This window comes from Octopus bimaculoides, chromosome 9 (assembly GCF_046866305.1).
Source record: "Octopus bimaculoides isolate indiv1 chromosome 9, ASM4686630v1, whole genome shotgun sequence".
Taxonomy (NCBI): Eukaryota; Metazoa; Mollusca; class Cephalopoda; order Octopoda; family Octopodidae; genus Octopus; species Octopus bimaculoides.
Window position 1 is genome coordinate 98,399,796 of NC_142936.1, and position 20,638 is coordinate 98,420,433.

General features: G+C 36.2%; 1 protein-coding gene across 1 annotated transcript in view; it reads left to right on the forward strand.

Moving 5' to 3' along the window:
• The window catches only part of LOC106876489 (tRNA (guanine(6)-N(2))-methyltransferase THUMP3), a 1,026,994-nt gene that overhangs the window by 884,712 nt on the left and 121,644 nt on the right, over positions 1-20,638 (forward strand). The window contains exon 5 of the mRNA XM_052970899.2: positions 12,974-13,089. Coding sequence (XP_052826859.1) covers positions 12,974-13,089 — 116 coding nt within the window. The remainder of the gene's footprint in view (positions 1-12,973; positions 13,090-20,638) is intronic.

The following is a 20,638-nucleotide window of genomic DNA, read 5'->3' on the forward strand; positions in this document are numbered from 1 at the left end:
CATGCAGATCCTCTGCAAAAATCTGCACTGTCCCCCACCACCACCTCATAGTTCAGTCCCTTCCCCCCTAGCATGAAGCAGACCCCCTTATACCAAAGTTTATAATTCTATGAGCTGCATGGCAATTTCAATAGTGCAGGTGGCATGGAAAAAAAAGCATCCGTTCCATTTTATAAAGTGGGTTTGTGTTAAGGAGAAGCATTCAGCTTCAGAAATCACGTCCAAACAGGCACTGAAGCACAATGCCATCCTTTGATACATTGGATCCTGTCAAACCATCTGACCCATGCCAGCATAGAATGCAGATGTTAAATGATGATGATACCACAGGCTTCTTTACAGTCTCTCTCTACCAAATTCACTCACAAGGTTTTGGTCAGCCTAGGGTTATAGTAGAAAGCACTTGCCCAAGGTGTCATGCAGTGGAACTAAATCTAAAACTGTTGTCTCAAATTTAGTTCCATAGATATGGAGGCAGTTTGTGATTCATTTTGTTGGGGTTCAACCTTCAATTCCAGACAGCATCTCTTATGCATGTTTTTGTTTTTATAAAAATCTTATTTAATTTGGAGACAATGAAAATACTTTTTCAAAAGCATGGTTGCTATTATTTTTATTATTATTATTATTATTAGTTGTTGTTGTTGTTTTGCTCCAAACCAGTTAAACCCGATTTAAGGTGTTTCAGCTCCTTTTCAGACATACTATTCCAAAGTCAACACACTCAAATGCAGTTAGTTTTTCTTTCCCAGACCAATTACTTTATTTATTCCCTATGGAGCATAGGCCATTAATGACTTTTCTCCACTTTTCTCAACCCTGGGATTGTCATTTCTACTTTCCTCCAGTTTGAACTCTGCCTCTGTCTCCTTCCTCAAGTTATTTTTAGGGCATCCTTTCTTCTGCCTCCCTTGTGGTGGGTTCCTCTTTCAAGTCTTGTTGGTTTGGGATTATCATTAATGCTTCTATAACTTTTTCTTGGTAGGGTTAGGGTTAGTCCTCTGCAAATATTATCCCACTCTCTCATTCTGGGTCTGCCCCTTGCTCTCCTACTGGTTGAATCAGCTTCAAGAATATATATTGTAATTTTTTCCTGTGATTTTCTATTCACATGTCTGCTAGTATTGGAGCTGAGACCTCTGAATATAAAAAGTAGCAGCTCCACCTGCAAAGATTGCCTGATTCCTAAGCCAAACAGCCTGATGAGCAACATTATTGCAGAGATCCTTCAAATAACACCCATCTCTCTCACCTCATTTCAGTGAAACACCTTTAATGCTAATACAGTTATATTTCCCAGGCTGCTAACCCCATCTTTGGAGATGTAAAAAAGAAAGAAAAGAAAAGAAAAAATACTTAATATTTTGCTTCTACAATATTTCGATCTGTTTGATGTCCAATCGACATGTAAATATTAAAGTTAGTTTTATCTCTAAAGATAATGTTAATAGTTTGAAAAATTTCTAATCTTATTAACAAATCAACTGAGACAGTTAGACATTTAATCTTTAATACTCCTGGGAAAAAGATGAACTTTCCAGCTTTCTATTTCTGCAGCTTTATAAAATAAATCTCAGGCTTTCATGTTTATGCAAGAAATATCTATTTATTTCTTCAGCAGAGAGAGAGAGAGAGCTGGAGTTAGTACAGATTTTTGATAAATTTGGTACAGGAAATATCAAGCCTCGCTTCCTATTAAGAATGATTCCTCACCCAAAGCATGATAACATCTCTTGGACTTCATTTCTATTTTTTTTTCATGTTTAAATATTAAAGAAAAAGTTTAAATAGTAAAGAAAAGTAATTCTATATAGTGCATTAGTATGAATTGTATCAAAAGGTTTTTTGATACAATAACCCGTCGGTTACCAAAAAAAAAAAAAATGTAAATGAAAAGAAATGAAAAATATTATAGTATATTCAGATGTTGAAGAAAAATTAAGTAGAAAAGACGTATTTTGTTGATGTTTTTGTAATTAAAGTTTGTACAGATATTTTGATTGTTGTTAGTTTTGAATTATACTAAATGAAAAAATAGGAATTGATATGAAACCTATCAACTCTCGAAATGTGTTGAATTCTTTTGTTGGTTTCAGTCTTTTGACTGCAGCCAATCTGGGACATACCTCCATTCTTTCAAAACGTTTCAATCTCTTACATATCGGTAGAGTTGTCTAGTGTAACTGACACCTTTCGGTGATTGTATCTTCTTAATATTCCATTGGAATCATTTGGTGGATAAGGCAGTCTTTATTGTGGTTTTATAGCTAGCTTTAGAGGAAAGGTCGGTGCCTGTGGCCTTTGTGAACCTTCTGACACCAGTAAAATTAAAACTATTAACATTCTGCTGAAAGTGTTGTAATGGAATACCTGCAGGAAAGACACAGACAGGAAAATGAAGGATTGGGTAGTGGCTAGTGTAGAGTTTCAAAGGTTGGACAAAACATGAGTGAGGAGGGGAAGGGAGAGACAAGTGAGTTGGGAATACTTGAATGGAGGTGGCATGAGACCAACCAGACTGAGAAACAGAGGCCATTATAGTAGCATCATCACCATCGCTATCATTTAACATTTGTTTTCCTTGCTGGCATGGGTTGGACAGGTTGACTGAAAATTAGTAAGCTGCATCAGGTTCCATTCTGATTTGGCAAGGTTTATATGTCTGGATGCCCTTCTTAATTCCATCCACTCCAAGAGTGTAGTGGGTATTTTTTACATGCCACCAGCATAGGTGCCATTGACCTGACACCAACATCTGCCACAACTACGGTCTATACAAGCACGGTATATCACCAAAGGTCTTGCTTACCCATCACTGCCTCCATCACGCCCAACGCTTGAACGGTGCTTTTTACATGCCAGTCAGACGGCACTAGCATCAGCCACAACTACGATTTTACTTGGCTCAACAGGTCTTCACAAGCACAGCATATCATGCAACATTTGAAGGGTACTTTTAACAGACCAGTTACATGACACTGGCAAAAGTCTTGGTCACTTGTCACTGCCTCCATGAGGCCCAACATTCAGAGATCATGCTTCACTACCTCATCCCACGTCTTCTTGGGTCTACCTCTTCCACAGGTTCCCTTCCACCATTGGAGTGCAACACTTCTTCCCTCAGCTCTCCTCGTCCACACATCACATGACCATCCCAGCACAGCTGTCTCTCTTGCACATCACATCTGATGCCTCCTATATCCAACTTGTCTCTCAGGATGCTTACACTCAGTCATGCATGCACACTGACATTACACATCCAGTGAAGCATACTAGCTTCATTTCTTACAAGCCTACACATCTCCTTCACAGTTGCAGCCCATGTTACACTGCCGTGTAGCATGGCTGTTCGCATGCAGGCATCATACAATCTGAGCAGGAGGTCCTTTCTTTCCAGCAAAGGTAGGAGCTCTCAGCCTATTTGTATTCTAGCAGCTATGCTCCTGGAGCATCCCCCCCCACTACTAACTTGGTTACCTAGGTAACGGAAGCTATCGACTACTTCTAATTTTTAGAGAAAAGAGGAGAAAGCACAGCTGTGGGTCAAGCCTGGAGAATGTCTAAGTATAACTTTCTACCAATAAGTCAGTCAGACGGTTGTTCCTTGGACACAGTCTAGGAAATTTGTGTTTGTAGCAGTGATACTGTCCCAGGTGTGAGAATAAAAGTCTAATATAGGTCACAACTGGGCTTGGTTGATAGGCTTGAGGTATCTAGTTATATCCTTCCGTGTTCTGATTTCATTTCCTGCTCAGGTCAACTTATCCTTTCAACCCTCCATCACTGACAAGAATGACAAGAGGTGTGGCCTTGTGCCTGGGTTAGAAACCAATATTCCATTTGAGGGAATAATTCAAATTCTATTCTTTGAGAACTCAGTATTATAAACGGAAATCTTGAGAAAGTTATTAGGTATTAGTGCTGGAAATTTAATTCAAATTAGGATCCAATCTTCAATGAATCAATAATGCTAATGGTAAGCAAATTTTCTTGCCTAAAATAACAATCATAATTGACTAGTCATCTGATAAACTTCTCCCTCTTCCAAAAAGTCCTTAGAGAATCTCTGTGTTACTTCTATAAGTATGAGAATTGCTTATATTTTAGTTTCCCTCAATATTATGACTACCATTGCCATTAACTCTGCCATTAACTGGTGCCAGCAGCATCTCCTCTCCAACTCTAAAAAAAAAAGAGAAATATGCACTATTACTGTTGCATATTCCATTATTACCAGAACAATTTTAACACACCATAAATGTTTCTTTGGCTCAACTCAAAATAATTTCGTGTCTACTTTAATTTTGCCTCTTGATTGTAAATGTTTCTTATCATTTTTTTCTCAATTTTTTTTTTTTTTAAACAATGAAAGCAATCTATGCCATTATTTAGATCCAGAATTAAATTATATCTTTTGGGAACATAATTTAATTTATTATATCTAACAGAAGTGCAAATTCCTCATTTAAAACAATGACAGGAAACAGCAGAATGTTCCAGCGCCATTCTTTTAATTTTCTCTAGTTTAGGGAAATTTTTTGGCTCTTGTTTTTTACTTATTTTTTTCTTCCTTCATTATACATTTTTTAGTTCTATAAGATATTCTATCCTTCCATAGAAATAAGGAACTTACTACTAAACAGCAAAAATGCTCAAACTTATCTCTTGTGTTTACAAATTCTATTCATTGCTTGATTAACAATTAATACAGTGTTAATAATTGCCTCACAAATAAAATTACATACATATCTGGATGCATGTATGTACACATGTTTACTTGTGTGCATGCATGCAAACATTTATATATTACCATCATGTTTATCTATCTATCTATCTTTCTCTCTCTCTCTCTATATATATATATATATATATTACATGCACACACACATGCATACACGCACACACACACACACACACACACATGGAGAGAGAGGAAGTTTAAAGTATTAGTTATGAGCAAGGGTTTTGAAGTTGACAACTACCATGAGGTTTCCAAGACATTATTTCAATATACTTATATATACTATCAGTAAAATGATCCATCTGAACAGAAAATAATAATAATAATAAATAGAAAAGAAAAAGAAATTAAATACAACCGCTTCCTGCCAAATTTTTATCTTCTGTTCAATGAAATATTTTCTGACTGATTTTGTTCTTGGCCCCAGAAACCAAAGCTGTGCATTTCTGAATTCAAGAGTTATTATTGCTGTCAGACAACAAAAACAAAGAATGAAATTAAAAGTCCCAAAATAGATTTTGATTGGAAGCAGAATGTATGGGCTAAACACTATTGATATGGGCTTCTCATAGTTTGATTTTTGCTTTCTTTAATATTTGTTTTGTTTTATTTTTTCCCCTTGCTGATCAACATAATAAAAGTCAATTCTGATTTTATTATTGCTCTTGCTGTTCTTTGCAATGCTTCCCTTCAGCCCATTCACACACACACACACACACACACACCCTTTAATATAAAAGTTAGCTATTATTTATAGCCTTTGTTTCCTTTTCTTTTAGTATATAATTTTTTTTTATGTGTGTATATATATATATATATATATATATATATATATATTCCTTTCTTCAAACATAAAAGATTGATCAAAAAGTAATTGTGTGAAAAGAAAGAAATAAGGATGCAAAACAAAAATACATTTATAAAAACAAAAAAATCATTAAGATCAAGATAGAGTCTAAATAAATACTATAAACAATATAAAAAGAATAAAATAAGACATGTTTAATATGCTTTCCTGTATTATATATACCAGGATTGTTGTACTATTCTCGTGGCTAAAGAATTAGTTTTAAATGACAGTAGGAAATTTCTTTCAAGAATGACAAGCCAAATATTAGGTTGAAGATTGATGTTGCTTGTATGTTGTTTCATGGATGTGTAATAATAAATATGAGGAATATGGTAAATATGCTTTGTGAGATGAAATGGGCTTAGATAGATAAAGAGAGAGAGAGAGAGAGAGAGAGAGAGAGAGAAAGAATCCCTTTACCTAGAAATTATGGTGAAAAGGGAATGGATCTAGGAATGAGATAAAAAAAATTATATGACAGATATGAGTAAAATAAAAAGAATATCCATCGGCATAAAAGGTTTTGATGGCTTTGCAAGATTTTACTTTTATTCTTTCAAAGTCAGCCATAAATCAAGAAGGAATCAGCCTTTTGTGTGTGTGAGCACTTGGGTTTTTTGTTTTTGTTTTTCCTTATATTGCAGTGAAGCTTTATATTTTACTTGCAGTTTGCATCTCTCTTTCTCTTTACATGTGTGTATGTGCATTTATACATGTGTGTGTATATGTTATGTGTGTGTATGTTATGTGTATACATGAAGTGCGTGTGTATGTGTACATGTTATGTGTATGGCTACACACACACACACACACACATAGTCTACAAATAACAAAAATCATGGTTAACACGTTCTGCAATATTATGCAAATATTTATGATTCCAGTATAGTAGTCTTTCTTCTCATAGTTCCTGCCGTCTAAACTACCTATTCATTACTTCTATTCAGATTCAAAATAAGATTAGCTTTTATATCGACTTTGTAAAATGGATATTGTTGCATGCAAGTTTTCTGGAAGGTGTAACATTGAGTCTCCTGTATGAATTCCTTTGATATCTGGCTTCGGTTCCTCAAAATTATTCTTCACTTATTAGAGAGTCGTTATTCAATATCTGTTTCAGATGCGATCATTTTCCTATATTCATTGCAACTTATCACATAAAACCTTGGCTGTATCAATATCACAAGCTGTATAGATATAAATAACCAATAATATAGATGGTTCTAGATAAATCACCTGATTTGTTTGAACATCATTTGCTTATCCAGGCAAACGTATGCTTCTAACAGTGAAAATCTTTTAAATAAACATGAATTAATCATTTCCTTCTTTAATCCTAAAACTAATCTGAATGCCATTGTTTAACTCTGCTCTATTTGAAAGACATAAACAATATATAAAGTGACACTGGGAGACATGTTTCACCTTCAATGCAATCATGTTAATATTATTTGCTAAAAGATAAGGGCAGAAAATTCATAGAATCATTAGTAGCAATCGAAATATGTTTGTTCTGAGTTTGAATCTTGTCACAGTCAACTTTTCTGATTAGTCCTTCCTGGATTAATAAAAGAATCCTTCAGATACACTCTCAGGGGATCTGATCAACTACACAGACCAACTCTCATTTTTTTAATCGAACTGGAAAGGGTGACACCAATGGCGCTTAGTACAAATGAAAGAAAGGCAGGAAGTTGTTCTAAAAGTGGAAAGCTGTCTCAGTAAACTCCACAGAAAGGACAAAATGGCCAGGTGGTTACATTAAGTGGTCTTACTACGGGACAAGGCTGGAATCCATGTAACAGGCTTCAGCACAGCTTCTTTTCATCCAGTTTCACTTACAAAGCTTGGGTCAACCTGAGTAAAGATATGATAGAGTAGGATTGAACCTGAACCTCATAGTTGTGAAGGTAACATCTTAACCATCAAACATACCTGTATCCTACTATTTACAAGTAAAGGATAATGAAATGATAGAAATGGTTGTACAAATTGCATTTCTGTATTTAGTTAAGTTGCCTTATATTGTGAGTTCAAATCTCACTTGGGTTAACTTTTCTATAACCATCTAAAACAAAATAATTACCACTGTCATATTGCGATTAATCTAGTCAGTTGTCTCTCTTCCTTACAAATTTGTGACTTGCTAACCATTTGTTAGAAAAATTCAGACAAAATGCTTCGTGGCATTTCTTCTGAATTAACGTTTTAAGTTCAGATTTCACTGAGGTCAACTTTGCTTATCAACCTTTCAAAGTCAAAAAACAGAAATTACCAGTTGAGCACTGGGGTCGATGTAATCAGCCAGCCCCCTTTCCCCAAAATGTCATGCCTTGTGTCTGTAGTAGAAAGAATAATTTATTGCAAGCATCCTCTCTAGAGTTAAAGAAGAATAGTACCCAACTGTAAAAAAATATATGCCAAGCCCATCCCGTGCATTACAATGGTGGCTGGGTTTTCTCTGTTGGTGTGTATGTGTGTGCCAGATAATGAAGGACAGTAGAAGGTAATGACATGCTACATGACCCATTCAACTCATGCCAGCATGGAAAACAGAAGCGAAATGATGATAAGAATGATAATTATGATGACAACAACAATAATACTGAAAGCTATGATGATGATGATGATGACAGTGATAGAAGAAGGGTTTACCTTGTATTACACAAACTGAAACAGATATTTATATCACCTCTGGTTAGAACGCCATATCATTGCAGGTAACATTCCTGTTCCTGATAGCTATATGAAATGAGGTTTTATAGAATAAATTGAAATGCCTGTAACATATTTAACCTTATGACCCCACCAGGCTTGCAATCTTACAGTTATCCATCTGCCATTTCACCTCTACAACATGTATGAAGTTTTCAAATTTATGGCACATAGATTCTCGTTTTGGAGAGAGTACAGAGCTTGTTAAGCAAGATTTGGCTGCTAAATTGAATCGGTAAAAGAAATATGTAGAAATTTCTTTGTTTGCTTATGTAGCTCTTTGTCTGACAGCAAGGCAGCTAGATATCTGAAAATCATTTTCTAAATATCAACAAGGGTAGAATTAATAGAATGAATCTGCTAGAAGGCACATCGTTTAAGAACAAAGAGGCTTTTAGTAATAAGAACTGAAAATGCAGAGAATATCCTGCTTTTCTTTGAATTATGGCTTGATTTTATCAAAGAAATATATATGGAATACAGCTATATAAGTGATATTTCATGGAAGCTTTATATTTTATCTTAGTCATATCAATTGGAGATGTCCTGAAATTCTAAGTGATTCAATTTGGTACTTTTTGACTGAATATGTTTGTCTTTTCCAATTTATCAAAGTTTTCCAGTCATATTACTTGTTGTTGTTGTTGTTGTGTAGTGCCAGGTCATGCATGATCAGGCAGTCCTTTAATACACAAGTCATTGACTGAGCCCAAACATCCATCATCCCAGTCATCCCATGTCCTCATCCACCCAGCTGAGGACCATATTGCACAACCTGACATATGGGGGAGAATCATGACACTCCCTAAGGGTCATAAAGTGTGACACTCTAGACATGTTACACTTCCTAAATTTTATTCTTGGTTCCACTGGTTAATATCTTCCTTCGGTTGGTATAATTAGGTCAATCAGGGGCAGCTAAATGCTCAAACATCCATCTATTGTCTCCTGGGAGGATTGAAGGGGTAAAGTTCTAAGGCACTTCCTCCATAGATTCCATTCAGAAGCAACCATCATTACACTTTCTTGCTGGATCCCCAATTATGACCAACTGAAACTATGGATATTATCCAACTATCTCATTCTTGGCCTGCCCCTAGGATTCTGCTGGTTGGTTTGGTTTGATGATTCTGTTTTGCGATTCTTTCCTGTGACATTCTAATCATATCCCCAAATTGCTAGAGTTGTGACCTTTCAATGCAGGAAAGTAGCACTTCAACCTGCAGAGACTCCCTGAGCTATGAATCCTGTTGAGTATTGATACTCCAGAGATCCTTTGGAAGAATCCCATTTCAGCTGTTTGTATTCACTTGTATGTCCAAAACATGACATTGTATTTTTTCTTAATTGATTTGTGCCCCATAACTGGCTATAAAATTATCAATGCATTCAGGTTGACTTTCATTTGAATCTGGATTAGAGCCAAAATTTATTTTCTTCTTCTGCCAGAATATGAATGCATTGTAAGTAAAAGATATGAAACCATCTGAACCGAGAATAAAATTTAGAAAGTGCAACATGTCCAGAGTGTCACACTTTATGACCCAAACAGAAAGTAATATGTCTGGACTGTCATAATTTATTCCAATATGTCAGGTTGTGTAGCTGGGTGGGTGGGTGAGGACATGGGATAATTGGGATGTTGGATTTTTGGGACTCAATGACTTATGTATTACAGGGCTGTCTCGTCATGGAAGACTTGACTCTACACAACAACAACAGCAACAACCAATATGACTTTAAAATTTTGATAAATTGGAAAAGACAAACTTAATGAAATAATGTATTTTCTACAAAGGCATTGTCAAGATATTTCCGTAAAAGTTAAATTATTTTCCTTTCAATCTTATAAACAATCAATAATTTGCTTCCCTGCCCTCTGGTGGAATGGTGTGAAGGGAGCAGTAGCAGCAGCATGGCCTTTGCATTGTCTTCCAAGACTGCGGAAATTGATGCCATTAATATTCCTCTTAACATTTTCTAAGTGAACAACTGTGGAACTGATAGGAGCCAGGAGGGAATTCCTGAAGGCTGACGTCCTGAATATTAAGGATTGAATCTAGTGATTAGTGCAGAGCCGGGAGGACTGGAATATAACTGGGACACAATATGAGATGAGATGAATGGGTTGGGGGAAGACCTGAGTAGGAGCAGCATGGGCCAAGCCTGGCAGGGGTAGAAGACAGTGAAAGGAGTCTGGTCAGCTGAGCCCCTGGGAGTGATTTTATGCTAGTCACTTGGGTGGGTCTTTTCTGGATGCTATCTAGGATGTGGCTACAGCCTCACCAAAGCTTTCTAGAATATTTGTAAATGCTCAATTTCTCTGTCATTCATCATCATCATCGTCATCATTGAGAAATGTGTGCATCATCTTCTGAAGCCATTTTGGGACTATAGTGGAATGTGGCCCATGCCAACATGGGGGAAACAAAAAAAACCCTCAAAGAACTGGGTACTAAAATTACAATGGCAATGATGATGATGATGGAGGTGTTGGTGATTGTAGTGGTGGTGGTGGTGATATAAATGATGTAGGTGATGATATAAATTTTAAGCTTTTCATAAAATTTAGTCAACTTTCTAGTTCAATGTCTCACCACAGAAATTGATCAATGTGAAAAGGTCTCCTGGGATTGCTTGATGCACATCTCTGGGTTCAGGAGTTGATATATTCCAGATATATAAACAATGTAATAGTTATAAGTGAACCAAACAGTTAAAGTTGGCTTTTAATAAAGATAGAAACACTGAGTTTAATGGCAGCTAATGAGACGTTCTCTCATAAAACTTTGATCTGTGTTTCTAAATTGAGAAGATACAATAGTCTAATTGTCATTTGTATAAAAGAAATTCATAGAGAAGAAGATTCATATAACAAAGATAGATAATGATAGCTATAGCTCAGTGACTCCAAACTGAAGTACAGTAATTTCTAGAGCATAATAACAACCATGTGACTAATCTTCCAAATTGTTACCATGGCTTTACAATGAAGTCAAACTTGACGTGGAGATTACAAGATGAATTTTTATATTCATAATGTGTGATTTATCATTGCAACGAAGTTCCTGTTTGCTGAATGTTATTCAGTCTTATAATTCCTGGTAGACAGAATGAAACAATTTTGGCCTCAGCTCATATCAATAATTGACTGACAAGTAACAAAACTAGATTTATGGCAAGTGGTTAATACATGCATGCATACATATATGTATGTTTGTATGTATATATATTCTTTTATTCTTTTATTTCCTTCAGTCATTTGACTGCGGTCATGCTGGAGCACTGCCTTTAGTCGAAAAAATTGATCCCAGGACTTATTCTTTGTAAGCCTAGTACTTATTCTATCAGTCTCTTTTGCCAAACCACTAAGTTACGGGGACGTAAACACACCAACATCAGTTGTCAAGCAATGGTGGTGAGGACAAACACAGATACACACACACACACACATGTACAATAGGCTTCTTTCAGTTTCCGTCAACCAAATCCACTCACAGGGTGTATATATATATATATATATATGTGTATATATATATATATATATATATATATATATATATCATACAAAGAATATATATGCATGTATACACACATATATGTACATACTTACATCTACATGTGTATATAGATGCATATCAGGGTACAGGACGTTAGAACAATGAACTACAGACAACGGAACGAACACATAGGAAAACAGATAGCCACTTGGAATAATTCCTTCATCAGCTGCCTCTATTCTAACTAGACGTTTCGAAGATAATATATATATATATATATATATATATATCGTCATCATCATCATCATCGTTTAACGTCCGTTTTCCATGCTGGCATGGGTTGGACAGTTCGACTGGGAAGCCAGGAGGCTGCACCAGGCCCCAATCTGATCTGACAGTGTTTCTACAGCTGGATGCCCTTCCTAATGCCAACCACTCCGAGAGTCTAGTGGGTGCTTTTTATGTGCCACCACTCTAAACGCATGGCAACATTTGTTTTTGAAAGGAGTGGTTTTGTGATTGCAGCCCTCCTGTGAAAACAAGATTTATGCAGCTCCCGGTGGACAGTTTTTTGCGGAAACTGGGTTCTCGAGGTGGTCATTAAGCTCTGCAGTAATTCTGGGAGCTGTACTTTTGTGATCCTTTCTAACAATTCGCCTAAAAGTCCAACGGTCCCTATCTGAAAGTTTTGGTTTTCTTCCTGAGTTTTGTTTCAACGAGGAGGTTTTTCCCTCTTTCTCAAAGGCAGTCGTTATTTTTGAGATGGTACTTCTTGATACACCAAACATTTCAATGGTTCTCAACCTTTTTAAGATCCATGCCAAATCCCAAACCTGAATTTGGTGGAACACACATCAAAAGAAGTTAAACATGAGTCAGTTAAAGAAAAAAATTGTTATATTTATTGAGGGAAGACCACTGGGGGCTACAGTTGAGAACCACTGCTCTAGAATGTTCTCACTGCTCATGTTTGTCCTGCTGATGTTGACCAGCAATGTTTTAAATTGGACATTAATCATATCAAACTCGTCTGTCTTATAGAACATGTAAAGATCATGTGTAATACTTCTTTCTCCAAAATTAACAATTTCCAAAATAAATCTGTAAAAAGAAAAAAAAAATCATTATACTAATTCTTTAATTGGTATATTAATTACTCTTTTATAGGCCTCAGTTTGTTGGCCCCAAACCTGGAACATATGTGGGGAGATTCATCATAGAGCGATGGAAAAAATTGAAGGTAACATTAATGCTGTGAATGAGCAACGGAAAGAGAAGATGCAGTAAGTAAACTCCAGTTTCCATTTCCATCTTTTCACTTGCTTTTTTTTTCCTTTTCAGAGCTTTTTTGTTTGTTTATTCACTGTATTTTGTGCCAAAAGTGGGAAACAATCTAATGTTTCATACACTTACCTTTTTCTAGGAGGTGGGGAGATTTTATCTACTAATTACTTGGATACAGTAATCCCTCACCATGTCATGGTTCACCTATTGCGGTTCACCTGTCTCGGTTTATTATTTAAGTTTACATTGATTCCTCCGTTGTTTTGCATTTATAATAAAATAAATATATACAAATTATAAAAATAGTTAAAAACATATACAGTACAGCATTGTTCCTACTTCTCAGATTTTCCCCTATTGTGGGGGGTTTTTGAACGTAACACTCACGATAGTCAAGGGATTTACTGTCAGTTCTTAGAAGTGTTTGAATTCACTCTGTTACATGAATTTAGAAAGAACTTACTGCATTTGCATTTTGTATGCAGAACACTCTTCCCACGATTATTTTCTCTCACCCATCATGTGATGATGTCGATATTCATAATCAGTATCATTTCCTGACTCTTCTTTCATTGTCATCATCATCATCATCATCATCATTTTAATCTCTGCTTGGCCCATCCTTGCATCAGTCAGACAGGATGCATTGAAATAGCCTGATGCTCTTCCTGTTGCCAACATTCATCTGTTTCCAAGCAACATAACATTTTCCCTAAGCTGGACATGTCTTCATATAGCTGGTAAGTGTTTTATTGTTCATAATCTTTCCGGCACTCATTTTGTGGTGGCAATGAGTGTAGAGGAATGGAAGTTGTTTCCATTGGCAGTGTCGGTATTTTTTTTGATTTAGTTTCTAAATCTGAAAGGTGATGATGATGATAATGGTAGTGATAGTGGTTGAATGGATGTCTTTGTAAGTATGTGTGTCTGTATGTGTGTATGCATGTAAGTGCGTGTGTCTACATAAAATGGTGTATCAAGTTGTGTCCTTTTGCACTAAAAATTATTTAGCCATTTGATGAATAGAGATCATCATCATCAAATGTCTGCTTTCTATGATGGCATGGGTTGGATGGTTTGACTGGGGACTGGTAAGCCAGGAGGCTGCACCAAGCTCCAATCTGATCTGGCAAGGTTTCTGCAGCTGGATGCCCTTCCTAATGCCAACCAGTCCGAGAGTGTAGTGGGTGCTTTTTACATGCTACCAGCACGGGGGCCAGTCAGGTGAAACTGGCATCAACCATAGTCAAATAGTGCTTTTTGTGTGCCACCAGCATGGGAGTCAGTCTGATGGCACTGGCAACGACCATGCTCGAATGGTGCTTTTTACATTCCATCAGCACAGGACCACTTAGGCAGCACTGGCATCAGCCACAACAATGATTTCACTTGCCTCAACAGGTCTTCTCAAGCATAGTATATTGTCTAGGGATTGAAGGGTACTCTTAAATGGGCCGGTTATGCGACACTGGCATAGACCACAGCTACGATCTCACTTGGCTTGCCAGGTCTTCTCAGTCACTTGTCATTGCCTCTACGAAGCCCAACGTTTGAAGGTCGTGCTTCACCACGTCATCCCAGGTCTTCCTGGGCCTACCTCTTCCACAGGTTCCCTCCACTGTTAGGGAGTGACACTTCTTCACACTGCTGTCGTCATCCATACACAACACATGACCATACCAGTGCAGTCATCTCTGTTGCACACCATATCTGATGCTTCTTATGTCCAACTTTTCTCTCAGGCCGCTTACACACTGATCGATAAAATGACAAGCAGACTGAAATAAGTACAGGAATTCAAAGTAAGTGACTACGAAACAGGACACAGCTGTACATAATCCATTGAATGAAAGAGAAAAGAGTAAGGTTACAATTGGAGGTTGGGGTAGAGTGTAATTGATTTCATAAACACCCTGTATTAGAATGCTTTGAACCCCACCTTCCCTCCCTCATAAGGATTAGGGTTAGGGTTAGGCTTAGATCTATTTGAACCCAGAATAGATTGGATCATAAATGTCAGATTCGGAGTTTGATTTTCATCAGGTTCACAAAGCTTTTCGTTTTTACAGGATTTTTACACTTAGTGAAATGGCCTTCCTTATGTTCAGGGTTCATATTTTATGATACACTGAAGAGATGAAACCCTTCAGACAGGATTTCACCTTACAACAACAGCAGGGCATCACATTAATCAGACGGTGGAGAAGTTATTTATTCTGATCATTTCAGCTGTTGTGCCATCCCAATGCTGTCTTCATTATCATCATCATCATCACCATCAGTATTATTGCCATCATAATCATTACCATCTCCACCACCACCACCACCACCATCATCATCATCATTACTATGACTGTTATAATCACCATAACTATTGCTATTTCTACTACCATCATTTTCATTAATGCCATCATCATCATCATCACACCACCACAGCCACTACAATCATCATTCTCATTATTACCACCATTGTCATCACAATGACTCCTCTCATCATCCTCATCATCCTCATCATAATTGTCCTCACCACCACCTCCACCTACCACCACTGCCATTGTCTCCACAATGATTCCTATCATCATCATCATCGTCATCATCATCATTGTAATTATCATTTTAATGTCCAACTATTTTCCATGCTGGCTTTGCTAGAAGTATTTCGTAGTCAATAAATTAAGAGCAATCTGTGAATTTAAATTACCCATTCAAGCATTTAGATGGTTATCTGAGTATTTTGATTCTGCTTGAACAGAGATGCCCCAAAAAATTATGGCAACATTTTTATGCTCTTGTGTTTTAGGGGTTTTTCTTTTTTCTTTTACTTTTTTTATTATGCAGCTTTACATCACCCCCATCCCTGCCAACCAGCAAACTAGCATATATGGCCTTGTTTTTGTTGGAATAATTCTTTTTACAGTTGGATGCCTTTCCTGCAACTAACTTACTCAACTGTGACAGTAAAAAATATTTGTTGACAGTCAAGCAAATAGAATATTACAAATTTTTTTCAGAATTAAAAAAAAAAAAAAACCATGAACTTTGCATTTGGACTTACCAAAATGGTCACTTTTTTTCTTTGTTGACCAAACTCAGGAGGTTTGGAGGGATTTGTGAGTGTTTGTGTTTCACAATATTTGTTCTAAATTTCTGGTTTCAAATGTTTTCAAAATCAGTTTTTTCTGCCATTCTTTCAAGGTCAATAGAATAAAAGACTAGTTCATTTAATCTACTAAACCCCACCCTTATCAAATTTGTGACCTTGCTCTCTCTCACTCTCTCTCTCTCTCGCTCCCTATTTCTGTCTCTCCCTGCCTCTCTCTCTATTTGTCTCTTTCTCCCTCTTTCTTTCTCTCCCTCCCTTTCTCTCTCTCTCCCTCTCTATTTGTCATGCCTACAAGTATTGGTACCATGGGCCTCCATGATCTTTTACTCCCCACACAACTCTCAGCACATTTTTTTGGTCATTGTATATATTCCATAAAGACTCATGGCTTTTCATGGGAAAGATGCAGCAGTTGCTTCCTGTTACCTTCTGCAAGTTTATTTATTGTTTAATAATCTAGTCTTCTGCTCCCCCAGAGCTTCCCCTTTAAACGCAAGACCTATTCAACCCTTAGAGAGGGAGACAAGTTTATGTGATATCAGGTGAAACAATTGTAAACCAGGCACAATTTTATTTACCATATTTAGTCATGTATAAGTCACATCCCTAATTTCGTGTTATATCTTAGAACAAAATTGTTTCCTTCATAGTTTTGGCTTTGCATTAAGTCAGACTTCATCTTTTTTTTTTTTTTTTTTTTTTAGTTAAATTCAAATCTAAGAACATGTAACTTATATGCAAGTAAATACAGTAACTTTAGTTACAGATGAATGAAGACCTGATGTTGTTTGGTGATAAAATTCGATATTTTGAACTATTTTAAATTAAACAACTGCATTTCCACCAAACATTTCATTCCTCTTTATTTTCAATCAAAACTGCAAGCAAACATTTCAGGTCGTTTCTCATCATATATTTTATTTTGTAATACTGTTATTAATCAGAGATTTTCTGTTTCATGTTGTGGCAGTTGTGTATCCTTTTAGAGATTTCACAAAAGTGATGACACAAAGCTAAAATTACCACCATCATGTATAATTTAGCATCAATTTTCGCCTGCTGATTTAAATAAGTCAGCAAAATAACCCTTTGTGTTCTAGTGTTTATCATCCATTGTATCTGATATTTTCAGTTCCCAAAGAGCACATTCAATTACTAGAGAAATACAAATTATTTTCATTCTCAACTTTGCCATCTTAACCAACACCTGTGTTCCTCTCTATTTACTGAAGTCATCTCTCTTATACACAACTTTGATAAACTCTAATTCCCAACTGCTTTATATGTTTTTTTTTTCCTTTGTTTTGCCACCACCATCACCATCACCACCCTACCGTTGTTTATTTTACAAGTCTTTTACAGATTCATTTATAACTCCAATAATTTATATTTCAGTCAATCTTCTTCAGTTTTTAAATGTCTTCTTTCCCAGTTATTACTCACATGTCTAATATTATACCATATCATAATTCTGAGACACATGGCACCATCTAGTTGTCCTCCCTGAACATAGACAAATTACAAAGCAACCATAACAAAGCTAGGAAGACAATTCCAAAGCAAGACACCTTTATAAGCTGGATTCAGGTAGAACGTTTCTAAAGAAACTTTTAACTCATTGCTTCACATTTTTCAATGCTATAGGAATCATAATTTGTGTCATAAAGTCAGGTCATAGTTATAACCTGACTTTATTAACAGACATCAGATAGTTTTAGTGTGTCATTATGACAGTATATGTCATTGTTCTGATTTATTCATTGAAAGAAGAAAAGAAAATAATACATTATTGTTCATTTGCTTTAAAATTGCAATTAATAATAATAATAATAATAATAATAATAATAATAATAGTAATAATAATGATAATAGTATTAAATGAGAATAATCTCTAAAAAATTCAAACTAAAATTTTGCAGAATCTTTTTCTTGTTTTTAAATCTTATCGAAGGAAAAATGGAGAAGAAAGAATCATTAAGAAAGCTAATTACAATACTCATCAAATCTGCAAAAGCTGAAGAGATTAAAGTGTTCGCATATCTTCGGCTTTTCTTTCTCGATCAACGCCTGTGTTTTTTAACACTTTCATTTGTTTCAGTCATTGGACTGCAGCCATTCTGGGAAACCGGCCTTGAAGGGTTCAGTTGAGCAAATCAACTGCAGCACTTAATTTTAAGTGTAGCATTTATTCTGTCAGTCTCTTTTGCTGAACTGATTAGTTATGAGGATGTAAATAAACCAACACCAGTCATCAAGCAGTGATGTGAACATAAACACAAAGACACACATATATATATACATATAACTATATATATATATTATATATACACACACACACACACACACACATGCACAACAAGCTTCCAAACAGTTTCTTGGCACCAAATTCACTCACAAGACATTCGTTAGACCAGGCTTTCTAGTAGACACTTACCCAATGTGTCACATAGTGGGACTGAACCCAAAACCATGTGGTTACAAAGTGATCTTAACCACACAGGCATGCGCCCACTTCTTACCTCCGCCTTAGTAAAGGCAGAGGTATTGTTTTCAGTTGTGTTTGTTTGTTTGTCTGTGGACAAGACATCTCAAGAACCGCTGGATGGATTCAGATGAAACTTTCAGGGATGTTTGGCCTCATGACGCTGGTATCAACTGATTAGATTTGGGGATTGATCGAGTACCAGACAAGGATTCTGAATTATTTTGTGTTTTTTTGTTTTTTTTTTCACTTAATTTTTAAGAGTGGTTTGGTTCATTTTTAGTATTCTTGTTTGTGAGAGTAGACGACTTTATTTCAGATATTCTCATTTTAAAAAATCATCTCCGGCTAATCATTGAGAGGACGTTGGTCTTGCCTTGGTGGAGGTTTGCACTCCCTGAGTGCTCTTGTTTATTTTGTTTTGCTTTGTTTTCCATGCCAGGATAAATTTGAAATTTGTCTTATCTCTTACTGGTAGGGTATTCATTGGCGTATTTATGGGTAGAGGTTATCAGTTTGATGTGGAAAACACAACTACACCTGCAGTCTTCTCAGGTCTTCTATGAGCAACAAGATTGATGCTGTCAATGTTCCACTAATAATTTTTACACTTTGTCTGTCAACACCAAGTTTAAGTGTTTAGCATTCAGATTACCTTTTTTTTTAAAAAATGTGAATTTTATTTATTCACATTATTTTGAATTAATCCTGCTTTATCCTGTATCTTTTTATTTTGATGGTGCAATTGCTTATTTTGAGAACGTCATTGTAAGGTAAGTGCGAGAGGCGAGATCTGACTGTTTTGAAGATAAAATGAGTCGAGTTGAAACCACTACTTGGGGTGTTGAAGGCCTTCAGCAGACTACCCTCCCTATATGCTGATGCAAAGTATTCATGCCAGGTCTCCTGTTTTAGGATATCTCCTCTCTCTTTCTATCTCCTCCCCCTCCCCTATCTCACTTGGCTCTACAAAGGGTCATAGACATTTCTTTCCTTACTGACTAAAAGATTACATTAAAAAATATATATATCGCTGACTGCCAGAATAAACATGTACAAAGAAGGATTTTCTAAGGAAGTGACATTTGGAGGAGGAATGAGTGAGGTCTGAGAAATGGACACACTATGAGTGACAAGAAGAGAAGAGACATATTAGTGAGAATATCAAATTGGAGATCTCCCAGACCAACCTGCTAGAATAGGTTTGGTATTTGCATGAACCATAGGAGAATATTATTGGGGGTACATAGGGTTGTTTTGTTTTTAAATTGATTTTGTGAAAATGGGGATGAACTAATGACTTTTGCAGGCCCTCCATGATTAGTAGGATTAATGCAATTAATCTGAATTGCATCTCTAATCTAAACTGAAGTTTGGTTTTAAGTGGAAGAGGTTTGAGTGGGCTGGTAGCCAGCTTCCTGTCAATCCATCGGGTGGCTCTTCTTTGGATGCAGCCTGAGGTGTTTGCATGAATATTTGTAGTCTGATCAATAAGTATCCAGACTGTTGCCATAGTAACGAAGCTAAAGCATGCAGAGTAAAGCCACTTGGCACAGACTGGCCTTAAACTCTGCTGTGCATTGAGTTTGAACATCCTAGCTCACTTCCACTGTTTACAGCAGTACCTGGAAGGAAGGTGTGTAGCATGTGATTTAAGGAAGAATGGCAATACTCCATGGCTCTGACAAAGGGTTCAAATTGGTTTTATGAAAGTAGTTAACATTTAGTTTGAAATTCTAAATACTGTTATTAGACTTGTAGTTGAATGCATCTAGTAAAATATAAAATCATTAAAAGCCCAAAGGGACCCAAACTCCCTAATGAGTTTTTCTTAGTTATGTGTTCAGATCTGACTTACTGGAAAACCTGAAAAAATAAACTACATACTGAATATAATAATATTTTCTTCCCAAATAATGAGAGCAAATATAACAGAAATATGATATGTACAAAACACACAATC